Source organism: Aethalodelphis obliquidens, unplaced genomic scaffold (assembly GCF_003676395.1).
Source record: "Aethalodelphis obliquidens isolate GAN/ISIS:26980383/991018 unplaced genomic scaffold, ASM367639v1 scaffold38, whole genome shotgun sequence".
NCBI classification, from domain to species: Eukaryota; Metazoa; Chordata; class Mammalia; order Artiodactyla; family Delphinidae; genus Aethalodelphis; species Aethalodelphis obliquidens.
The window spans coordinates 11,466,349-11,479,153 of NW_020837982.1; the positions used below are offsets into that span (position 1 = coordinate 11,466,349).

Below are 12,805 nucleotides of genomic sequence, written 5' to 3' on the forward strand. Positions count from 1 at the left end.
TAAATTTGGGGGAATTCCCTGGTGGCGCAGTGGTTAAGAATCGGCCTGCCAATGCAGGGGACACGGGTTCAAGCCCTGGTCTGGGAAGATCCCACATGCCGCAGAGCAACTAAGCCCATGCGCCACAACTACTGAGCCCGCGTGCCACAACTACTGAAGCCCGTGTGCCTAGAGTCCGTGCTCCACAACAGGAGAAGCCACCGCAATGAGAAGCCTGTGCACCGCAACGAAGAGTAAGTAGCCCCTGCTCACTGCAACTAGAGAAAGCCTGCGTGCAGCAACAAAGACCCAATGCAGCCAAAAATAAATAGATAAATAAATAAGATAGAATCTATGCTCTTCTTTCTTGATGTTAAAAACATATTTTAAAAAAAAGACGAACTTGGGGAAGATTTACACCTTTACAATGCTGAATTTTCTCATCCAAGAACAAGCTATATTTTTACATTTCTTTAAGTCTTTCATTTTTTCACAGTTGCACTGTAAAGTTGTCAACTAAATCTTGCCCATTTCTTCTTAGGTATTTCATCTGTTCTTGTTGGCAGCTGGAAGTGGGGGTCTTTTCTTTCACTGTATCTTCTGATTGTTTATATACAGGAAGGCAACAGACATGCAATTTGCACGCAGCCACCTTTCATGGTTTTTCAGTTATTCACAAATCAATACATATTAAAGCAATCTTGGGGCTTCCCTGGTGGTGCAGTGGTTAAGAATCTGCCTGCCAAGGCAGGGGACACGGGTTCGGGCCCTGGTCCGGGAAGATCCCACATGCCGCGGAGCAACTAAGCCCGTGTGCCACAACTACTGAGCCTGAGCTCTAGAGCCCTCGAGCCACAACTACTGAAGCCCGCTCACCTAGAGCCCGTGCTCCACAACAAAAGAAGCCACTGTAATGGGAAGCCTGTGCACCACAACAAAGAGGGGCCCCCGCTCGCCGCAACTAAAGAAAGCCGGCGCACAGCAACGAAGACCCGACGCAGCCAAAAATAAATAAATTAAAAAACAAAAAACATATTAAAGCAATCTTTTATAGTGGCAGTGGCAGTTTGGGGGATAAAACTGCTTATACCAGTCATAGTTCAGATTTTATGAGGACAGACTTATATAGTCCAAAGGGGTTCATTTTAAAATAGGACAATTCAGTATCCAACTGGTCAAAGCAGCACACTGATCCCAAGAAGTATTTAATTCAGTATTTGTGCCTTGCTATATAGTGTCTATCAAAGGAGAGATAAAGATACACATTTTTAGGAGACCAAAATTTTGTCAATGTTTAGCAAAACCAACAGCAGGTATGTGACGACAAACCTTTGATGGATTGATGGTGAGTGTTTGGAGAAATCTAGTCAGATTAGTAGTGAAATATATTGAGGTGCACCACCAAATCCTGTGGGTGTATCTTCAGAACAGAGTCCACCGTTTCCTCATCTCTTGATCTCACACAGCTGCTCCTGACTCCCGCTCAAGTCAGTGTCATCTGGCCGCCAGGCTACGGCAACGCCATCCTCCACTGGCTCCCTGCTTCCATCTCCCACTCCATGTCTCCAGCTCCTCTGGCCCTCTGGTCAGCTACATCTAGTCCCACCGGCTTTCTAGCAGTTTCTCACATCTGACAAGTTCTCTCCCATACAGGACCACTGGACCTACTCTCATTATGCTGGGGCTTCTTCCTGAGGCCGGGGGCTTCTCGTGCTCCACTCTTACTGCTGCAGACACATCTTCCACAGTGGGCCCCCGCAAATTCCTTCTATTACAGCCCCCCCCCCTTCATTATCCAAAATTCTGAGAATTTTGGGTTTCTGTCACTCAATGTTTGACTCTCTACTATCAACAAAATGGCAGGGACTGTACCTACTTATCTACCATCATATCCCTGGTGGCTGGCACTGCAGCTGGTACAGAGGGAGCCTTAAGTGTTATTTGTTAAAAGAGTAAACAGAAGGAAGGAAAAGCAGGAGGGAGAAAGATATACCTCAAAAATCTCAAATCCAGCGATATCCAGGATTCCAATGAAAGACGCCCCTTGCCGTTTGGTCCTATCCAGAGCTTTGTTGATGCGGTGTACGAGCCAGCGGAAGAGCCGCTCATAGGTAGCTTTTGCCAAAGCTTCTACTGCAAAATCTGCCTGTAATTAGACAACATCAACCTTTTATTCCAGAAATAATCTCAACAAAACACTAACAGCTGTTTGATGGAGGGAGTTTAATGATCTACAGCGCCCCCAAAACCCTAAAAGAGCACTGACTGCTTAATCCTCTCTGAATTTTATACATCAACAGAGGGTATTAGTACAATTAAATGTACACTGGAGATGATCAATGTAGGAAATGGGCGGAGATGCCCAGTAAAAATAAACTCTTCCCTCTGCCCCTGGGGTTCTAGGCGGCGCATCTGCCCACAGTCCACCAGGAAACGGGTGACTCTGACGCCTGCATTCTTGGCGCCGTCTCCCCTCCCCCCAACAGGGACAAGGGAGCAAGCAGGGCACCCCCCCTGTTGGGCAGGACCCTGAGGTACATGCCCTGGGGAACATGTATGATCCATCTACCTGGGGAAAACTCACGGTGATATTTCAGATTTCCTTTTTTTTACAAGTCACCTCTAAAAACGTTCTGAGAGAAGGTACTCAATTAGTACCAAGAAACATCCATATAATAGAGGTTCTGCTGATTCGGTTTGTTACATGCCCGTCAGAAGGTCTAATGGCCACGGTCATCATTCAAACAAACGTGTGACAGCAACTGACGTGAAACTTACTTGTTCTTTGGTCTGTGCTTTCTGCACGTAGTCTCGGCCGACCTTGATCCGGGGGGTGAGAATAGCCCGAGTGAACTCCATCACATTCATGCCCAGAAGATGGCAGAGTTTCTGGGCAACTAGAGGGTAAAAGGTCTCCTAAATACTAGGCTTCTACTTATGATTTAGTCACAATATATTCAGTCAACACTGGAAACGCCTGAGTAGTTATCAAATTGTATTAAGAAATTAAATATAAGGCATAAGGTTGGGCAAGTTTTAGGTCTGATGACAACGACCTTCCTCCTTTCAAATGAATAATACTCATCCTTAGGCTATATAAGAGAAGATGAGTCAGCAATGACTTATTCTGGGTAACTTAATGCAAGTTACTAAGTCTTAGAACCCATGGATAATGCACAGAATGAGAAAAACGGTGTTTAAAATAGTTTAAATCATCATGTTACCAAGACAACTAATCATGCCCATACAGTGATCCTAATAATATTCTAGTAGGCAAGAAACCTAAAGGTTATTAAAATTATTTGATTCCTCGGCTAAAAAGCTGCTCATTTTGTTACTGTTGATTCTCACCAGCATTAGGGCACCCACCTCAGCAGAAGTTCACTGTCTAATGTCACTAAGGTCCAACAAGTGTTCCAATTATTACAATAAATGTTTAATTAAGTGTTAAAATAACAATAAAATTCTATAAGGGTAAGTACATTTTAAATCACGTTAGAAGCATAACCAAGTTCCTTCTCAAAGACGCACTGCATCCTACCCCCCTGTGATCCAGGTGAACTGTTGGCAACCTAGCAGCTCCCTGGGTGGGCAGGGCAGGCCGTGCCTCAGCGAGCACTTCCTTTGCTTTGTGACTCTTCTCGCCAGCTCTTACCAGCTGCCCTCCTCAACCCCTACGTCCTGCCTCCTTTTAGTTAACCTACATGTGTGTGCTCGTGTGCACGTATTGAATGGGAAGTTGAAAAATACAAAGAAGCAAAAGGAAATTGCCTACACTCTCGTGCTTTATCACGATAAACATCATTTTAGCAGCGAAAAAATAGACTTTAGAGTGTGGTTATACCTTGGCTTACTTTCCTCTACCAGGAAAACAAGTTCCCTTATAATTGCATCACATTTTCTACTTCCTAAGCCTTATTATCCTCTTATTTGCCATTTATGCTTTTTTAAAAGAGTCATATTCAATCTAAAAGGCAGTAATTTGCCAATATCGCTCCGAAGGCAACTCCAGGGAGGCGCACGTAAATGTTTCAGCATCACTGGAAACGGAACCATTCACCCTGATTGCACCCTGTGGTCATTTTACATGTGCCTCTGGCCTCTGTTCTCCTGCAGAGAGGTGGTTAGATCTGGCAGGCTTTTTTTGGTTTTCGTTTTTTGTTTTTGAAGCAGCAATAATGACCCTAATTTCCCAGCTCTCGCTTGGTCTGTTTGTGATTGTTTTTTCAGATTCTATCTAGTTTCAAACTGCCTTATAGCCAAAGGCCAATAATCAAAACGTGCTCTTCCTTTTGGTTCATTATTATGTTTGTGATAAATTTCTGTGATTAAATGTATTTTTTTCTTTTGAATTTGTGGTGCTCTGGTACTACTGGTTAACAGCTATTTGCTATATTTACCTTATTCATGGGGCAGGGAGTGGATAAGGAGGAATGCGCTGTAGAGATTCATGTTTAATAAAGATAATTTTACTTTTAGTACTATAGACAATAGTAGAGAATAAGTCTTTTTTAAGAAATGCCACTTTGGTACCAACATGTAAAAATGCCATGGGAAATTAATGTATAATAACATATTAATAACCTGATGAAATACGCCAGTCACAAAAGACAAATACTGAATGATTCCACTTCCACGAGGTGCCTAGACTAGTCAAATTCATAGAAACAAACTAGAATGGTGGTTGCCAGGGGCTGGGGGAGGGGGAAATGGGGAGTTGTTTTAGAGTTTAAGTTTGCAAGATGAATTCTGGAGACTGACCGCATAATGATGCGAATATACATTACTGAACTGTACACTTTAAAAATGGTCAAAATAAATTTTGCTATGTGTAATTTTATCACAATTAAAAAATTTTTAAATATTGATAACCTGAAAAACTCTGTAAGAGAAAGAAATATCACCAATACTAAAAGAAGTCCAAGTGTATATATGCTCACTTCAGGCCCTTATTTTTTGATCCTGAGTCAAGCATCAGACTAAAATATTTACAAATGAAATATCTGGGACTTGCTTTGAAATAATCCAGAAAAGGGGAAGTGAGAGGTGGTATGAATGGAACACAACAGGCCGTGAGCTGGTGACTGTCTACGGCAGGTGACGAGAATGCGGGGAGTTCTCTACACTCTTCTCTCTCCTATTACATGTTTAAATTTTACTGTAATTAAAAAGTACAAACTCTTACACACTGCAACACAGCAAGTGTTAATTAACCACCACGACCTAATATAGGTAATAATTTGAGAAAAATTATTTATAGAGTTGTAATTTTTTAAAGCTTCTCATACAATTAGAAAGAGATTTATTTTACTTTCATTACTGGTGATGTAGTGAACAGCAATGAGGCAATGACACTGGAGCCATTTTAGTTGTTGTTTTTTTTTAAAAAAAACAGTTGTTCTGTAAATGAAGCAGGAAATACGGAAAAAGGAGGGAAGGATGGAAAGAAAGAAAAATAAAGTTAGAAAGAGATAAAGGAAAGAAGAAAGAAGAAAAGAAAGAAGGAAAAGAATAGAGAAAAAACAAAAAGAGAGGGAAAGCCTTGCCATTATGAGACATTTCCAGATTTTCAGGGAAAATTTCAAATGCCATAGTCTATAAAATTGTATGAAAAAGTAACAAATCAAGGGCATTAAAAAAACAAGGAAAACAAAATCAACCATTATAAGCTAAAAGTTACCTTAAAATAACAAGTAGAGGACTTCCCTGGTGGCACATTGGTCAAGAATCTGCCTGCCAACGCGGGGGACACGGGTTCGAGCCCTGGTCCAGAAAGATCCCACATGCTGCGAAGCAACTAAGCCTGTGCGCCACAACTACGGAGACTGCACTCTAGAGCCCGCGAGCCACAACTACTGAGCCCACGTGCCACAACTACTGAAGCCTGTGTGCCTAGAGCCCGTGCTCCACAACAAGAGAAGCCACTGCAAGGAGCAGCCCGCGCACCACAATGAAGAGCAGCCCCCGCTCGCTGCAACTAGAGAAAGCCTGTGTGCAGCAACGAAGACCCAATGCAGCCAAATAAATAAATAAATATTTTTTAAAGGTTAAAAAAAAATAACAAGTAGGAAACCTATCACATTATATTTTAAAAAGCAGAAACACACTTGGCTGCCTTGTCTTTCAGAAGGGTGACCTGATTCTCTTCTACCTATAGGTCAAGATTTCCAAGCAAAGTTACACTAATACATTTCTTGTTCTAAATCTTAAACTGCTCGATTTTAAGTCTTACTTAACCACGTGAAAGCTACATGGAAGAAGCTGGCCCAAATGTCAATCAAAATACTTTGACTGAATGATGTATTTCGTGATCCTGGAAATCTAAAGATTTAGGATGAGGTGCCGAGGCTTTGTCAGGAAATGGTGGTGATGAGGTATCAGGAGACGGACAGGTCCCTTAAAAGGGTTACACAGAATTAAATTAATATTGGTTACAACAAAGAAGGCCGATTTCCAGGGCAGAGACTGTGATGCATGTCAGCCTTCACTGGCCACAGTGGATCCTGTGAGGCAGGATAACGTCCTTGGGTGATCAAGCATTGGAGTCAAAACACTGATTCCTCAGTTTTCTTTTTGTCTCCAGACCTTCAGAAGCAGACCCCACAAGGCTTGCAAACACATTTTATGGTTCACAAACTTCTGTCCTTGACCAGTGTGAATTTCGATCCATTTTCGATATTTAAAAGCTTGAAGATTTCATATTAAAATCTAGGTTTCCACCTTTCTTTGAAAAGTCAATTCTAGTTGGCAGCCCTGGGCCTATACTGCTGCCAAGGAGAAAACTGGCTACAGAACCTAGCAGCTGCAGCTCCGTTTCAGGTGAGCCCTGTGGTCTCTGCAGCCTGTGCCCCCTTCCACCCCCCAGTCCTAACGCCCCATGGCTAAGGCAGAGTCCCCACTGCCGCGTCTCACCCTGCACCCCATTCTCTTCCTTCCTTTATGGAATCAGAGTGACCCTTACTCCTAGGCACGTGGAGTCTCATAGGAAACACTTCAGGAGGACTTTTATGCTTGCGTTGTAACATGTTTTTGGAGAACACAACAGACCACGGAAATAAAATCAGTATTCATCAATTACCTGTATTCTCCGGCATGGAAGCTTGATCAGTGTTTCGCTCCTTTTTGAAAGAAATATTTCCGAACTGTAGCACTGAAGATACCACTTTAAGCATTGCTTTATGTTGATATAAAAAGAAAAGAATTAATTAAGATACTGCATCAAAATGTAGCAGAGACATATTCTAACTTATTTTGTGCTAAAAATTAGCTATACAAAATTTTTCAGTAAGACAAATCTCAGGATTTCATAAAATTACAGGCAGTTCCTTCCCATTAATTTCTCAATCATTTTCTAGTTCAGGTAATTTACCCCCAATTTATAAGTCTTATGAAAATTGAGCATCAGAATCTTATGAGAGAAATCACACATACACAGAATCTCTTCGTGGGAGAAGCCCATTATATGCATTGCTTCCATTGTCTCTTGAAAGTTATCTTTGTCTTGCTGTCCCGGAATAGGAATATAGCCATTGGAGAGAAATCTGTAGTTATTAAATCCTTCAAGGAGCAAATCAGCTGAAAGAAAACGTAACAGGATACAACGTAATAAAGAGTCAGCAACAGACTCAAGCACATCCCCACCTTCCAACTGCACCCACACGGCAGAAGAACATGCAACCCATCACCACCACGTACTTCTTCTTTCTTTATATGCTCATGTTAAATACACAGACATGAGACAGTTTTCCATTATCTGTACAATGAAGGAAAACGATGATGTAAACAACAAACATCTAAACAGGGGCCTTGGGGAACAGCGGTTTGTATAATATTATATTTGAAATCAGAAAAGCTGGGGTATGATAATCTTCCAGATAACTTGATTTTCAGATTTAAATATTTTAGGCATCTTTTGAGGGAAAGCTTTCAAACCCATATTCTATGTTCCTGTATTAGCAAGGAGTTTATAGCAAACACTATGAGGTCAACGTGAAGACTGCACATGGGCTTAGATAAAGACTTGGGTATGGAAGGTGTAGAATATGGACCAGGCAAAATGCTGAGCCCAGACAATGCCTTGAAACTGTTTCTCCAAGTCAGTCTGTTTAGTGGTACATTGCCTCTGAGAGTGATGTCTGACACAGTAATAGTCTGACAGGGTATTATAACGGACACTCCCACTGACTCTACGCTTCAGGGTCCATGAGTTAGAGAGAACTCAACCGACTCCTTCAAGAGATGTGTTCTTAAGAGCAGAAGGACGTTCTCAGGAGCACTCAGAATAGTAAAACAGGTCGTTATCCCTTCAGTAGATGTTATCACGTGCTCCTAGCTTTCTGTGTAACTGGCTCTGCCGCAGAGGATTTCTCCCGATCGCCCCCATCCCTTAATTCTCATTTACATCACACTGAGCTTCTACTGGGTATCGCTTGCTTGCGAGAAGCAGCATGGACTTTGAAACTCAGAAGAAACTGGAAAGTTGTGTACCTTCTCCTCTCCCTCCTGACCCAGCAAAACTCTGACCCAGAACAGAATTTACTTTTTACCCCGTCCAACCCTAAACTTGTGATTCACAAAATAAATCAATAAAAATCCGCACAGGTTCTTTCTAGTACTACTGGAAGCATAACACATATTCAGTTGTAAATCTAGGAATACACATATTTATTCAAGTTAATTTTATTAAGTAAATTTATTTTCTCTTACTTTTGTATCTATAAACTTTGAAATGGAATGTGTATAAAAACACGTCATTTGTCTTCTAATTTAAAATTATTTTAAAAGAAAAGAAACAAAAGTACAGAAGATCATAGAACACCACCCCTATGCTTGCCACTTAAAGTACTGATCCCATGGCTTGGAAGTTCAACATCATTTTCGTAATTTAACCAGCTAGGATTCTGGTGTACGTGTATAAATCTGTTTCCCAAAACTGTTCTCTTTCTCAAAAAAATTTTTTAATATTAAAAAAGATACTCAACTGAATATAAAATAGTAAAGAACTCTGTAACTTACACTTCAGATGTTCTCCTGCTCCAGATAACAATTGGTAAAAGATATGAAAAGTACGTTCATCTTTTGCTTGACGGACAGCACGAGATTTTTCCAGAAGGTCTGAGCAAAGGAGGTTAAGGGTGACACTGAAGGCAGGAAAAGCCTTTTAACATCAGAATTACTATCACAACTTCACAAATAAGGAAACCAAGGCACAAAGAAATTACTCAAGATAACACAGCTGGGACTTCCCTGGTGGAGCAGTGGTTAAGAGTCTGCCTGCCAACGCAGGGGACACATTCAATCCCTGGTCCAGGAAGATCCCACGTACCGCGGAGCAACTAAGCCCATGCGCCACAACTACTAAGCCTGTGCTCTAGAGCCCGTGAGCCACAACTACTGAAGCCCGTGCGCCTAGAGCCCGTGCTCCGCAGCAAGAGAAGCCACCGCAATGAGAAGCCCGCGCACCGCAACGAGGAGTCGCCCCCGCTCACCGCAACTAGAGAAAGCCCACGCGCAGCAACGAAGACCCAACGCAGCCAAAAATAAACAAATAAACAAACAAATAAATAATAAAAATGCGAAGCATTGTATGTAGAAAAACTTAAAAAAAAAAACACCAGCTAATAAGTGGTAGAGGTACAAATCAAAACTTTGTTGAACTCCAAAATACATGTGCGTAACTCCTGTCCTACCCCTTTGAGGCCCCCACTCAGCGCCTGCACGTCATAACACCGCGCCTCCGCCTGGGTAGCAGGACGCACATCTGGGGCCTGCTTGGGTTCTCTGTCCACGGGGCCTTGATGCTCCCAGCGTGTCTCTGGGTTGAAAGCCACACTGGACTCTCAGAGTCTCAGTTTCACTGCTTTGGGAGAGGACTGCCTCCTCTGAAGTAAACCTTCCCAGGGGCCACCAAAGTGAATTATGTGTGTACCATACAGCCTGATTTTAAATCAGACTATCCCAAACACATCCTCCACATCCGGCGAAAAGTACACTCACATGAACGATGCTCCCCGGTATGAAGAAACTCTAGCTCCGTTCGCCTGTCATTTTCAAGTGCTTCTTGTGTTTTCTGGCTCTGAGCATATTTAGAGACACAAAACACAGTTCTGAATTAACAGGAAAAGTTTGATTCATCCCTCACCTGAGGGATAGAAGCAGTGTATTTCTATCACTAAAGAGTAGTTAACAAGTATCAGAGTATTGTCACCTGTATCTTTCCTAACTGGCACATCATCATTCAGAATCATTTCTAATTTATTATCTCTTAAATCAAATCAATTCTTTATATACCTATCATTCTTTAAGGCCATTCTATGCATGCGACATTTCTTAAGACTAGTCTATGTATTTGACTTTTTTTGCCTCTAGTTTTAGTCTGCTTAACACTAACTGAAACTACTTCAGCTCTGTAGGTCAATAAGGTTTGTTTTGATGGGACATGCTCATCCCACTAGTATCAGAAGTAGATGGTAAAAAATGGGCTAACACAGCAGTAACTGAAGATGTTTTCAACATATCGGTATTCACCTAAACGTCCTTACAGCACACAAACACTTCCTGGGTCGATGTACAGGTACCCTCACCTCAGTGGGACTCTCCACTTCCCCAGCCATGTGACCAGATCATGACCTGGTGTTAAAAACAAACAACAGCAAAATACCACTTTGGAGTTCATATTCTGAAGTTGAAGGTATTTGAACAAGTCACAATCTCTCTGGGCTAAAGTTTTATCATCTGGATAATGGGAGAGGTACCACAGAGGGTTGCCACGAGGCCATAGGAAAATTAAATCATTCTCTGTTTTGAATAATGTGATTATGAAAAAGGATACATGTTTCAATGTTGGCCCCAACGATATAGCCAGTTACGTCAAAGTTGATCCGAATAAACTTGCCCTGAAAATAAATCACAAAGAGAAAACTGAAAATAAATTAAGGACACAGGAGATCTGACACTATAATAAAACAATAAGCCAGAGTACCCTGTCATGTATCCATGAATTGCTTACAAAAGCGGATCTTACATATTGCCCCAAATAAAAAGAAAAAGGCTCAATAAATTTTAAGATGTAGGGTTAGGATAGGTTACTCTCCTTGACATAATAAAAATGAAACCCTAACCATTTAGAACTTTTTAAAAGCTCTTCTAAATAATCTGAAAGATTTTAATAGCTTTAAAGGAACACTATGCCCAGCCCTATAATGCTAGACTTGAAAAAAGTAAATAATATAGATGACTTCCTAAGAAAACAGAAATCCATTCAGGAAAACAACAAGAGAAAACTTGAACCGACCATAATCATAGAAAATAATAAAATATAATTACTCCTTTAAAAATGATGGATTGGTCTTAAATAGTTTTGCAAATTCCTAGGGAATATTTGATTGCTTTACTACATAACTGTTTCAGGGAAACCGAAAACAGTGATTCTTTCATAATTCATTTTATAGAGTTGTCATAACACTGAATACCCAAACTGGTAAAGAGATCATAAAAAAGGGAAAGCAATATAAAAGCAAATATCTTACTTATAAATACTGATATAAAAGGCCAAATTAAATACTTTGCAAAATAAAGGAACATAATAATGATAAAAAATTCCAGGACTGCTAAGGACTGATACTGGTAAACATACTACTGTTATTCAGCAAATGAAAAGGCAAGGGATTGGAAGGCTTTCTTTATAGAAGTGGACAGGCAGATTCTAAAATTTAAGGGAAATGAAAAAGATCTAGCAAAGTCACAACAATTCTGAGAAAGAGGACCAGAGCTTGAGGACGTGCACTACTGGATTTCAAGAAGCTATAAAATTATTAAGACAGTGTGGTATTGATTAAAGGACAGAGATACAGAACAATGGAGCAGAGTCCAGAAATAGACCATGCACATTCGGTCAGTTCATCTTTGACGAAGGTGCCGAGGTAATTTAACAGGGAAAGGACCAGTCTTTTCAACAAGTGGTGCTTGAAAAATATGCAAAATGAAACAAAAAGAACCTAGACCCTTACCCCACACCATATACAAAAATTAACTCAGAATAGATCGGGGGCTTCCCTGGTGGCACAGTGGTTGAGAATCTGCCTGCCAGTGCAGGGGACACAGGTTTGAGCCCTGGTCCGGGAAGATCCCACATGCCACGGAGCAGCTAAGCTCTTCATTTCTACACCGTCCACTTCCTTCCCATCACTTTCATATACAATTCTGCCTTCAGCATTTGTCCCTTTACAAACCATACTGCATAAATGCTGATCCGCAAACATCACACAAGATGAAAGAACACTGTCACATGGCCGTTTAGTAAAACCAGCGGTCCAGATTCTTATTACAAAATTCTGAGTTAGGAAATCCTTCCTGTTGAATGACTAACTGGATGCCAATGACACATTTCCTTTTTGTCTTTAGAAATAGATTGTTCTTGAGTTTGAGAAAATTCAAGGCTATACCATTTGAAGACTCAACCTGAGACTTACAGAACCAATTTCACTGTCATCAGAGTCTACAACGCTGTCTGTCTCTTTGCATTCATCTTCGGATTCATCTAATATTTGTGAAATGTGTCCCTCTGTCACTTTACTGCTCTTTGTCATTAAGGTGAAAACTTCTGATTTTTTCAGTTATGTTCACTGAAATCTAAAATCAGACTACAAAAATGCTGTCTGTAGCATTCTTTCATACCTTCTTGAAAGAGAATGCAATTCTTTGGGCAATACAATAAGCAAACGAAAGGATGACGCAACAGTCACTGTTACAGCCTCCTTCTAGGCAATTCCATTAGTCTTATTACTTTAGTCTTTTTTTAAAATAAATAAATAAATTTATTTATTTA

General features: G+C 40.9%; 1 protein-coding gene across 6 annotated transcripts in view; it reads right to left on the bottom strand.

Moving 5' to 3' along the window:
- The window catches only part of MYH10 (myosin heavy chain 10), a 135,060-nt gene that overhangs the window by 53,739 nt on the left and 68,516 nt on the right, over positions 1–12,805 (bottom strand). For 5 of the 6 annotated variants that reach the window (XM_027131025.1, XM_027131020.1, XM_027131023.1 and 2 more), the window contains exons 7-12: positions 10,811–10,874; positions 8,995–9,093; positions 7,411–7,554; positions 7,058–7,153; positions 2,758–2,876; positions 1,973–2,125 (exon numbers count right to left, since the gene is read on the bottom strand). In XM_027131025.1, the coding sequence (XP_026986826.1) occupies positions 1,973–2,125; positions 2,758–2,876; positions 7,058–7,153; positions 7,411–7,554; positions 8,995–9,093; positions 10,811–10,874 (675 nt within the window). Of the gene's footprint in view, positions 1–1,972; positions 2,126–2,757; positions 2,877–7,057; positions 7,154–7,410; positions 7,555–8,994; positions 9,094–9,975; positions 10,055–10,506; positions 10,785–10,810; positions 10,875–12,805 lie in introns of those variants that run through there. The other variant, XM_027131026.1, reaches the window with a different exon arrangement.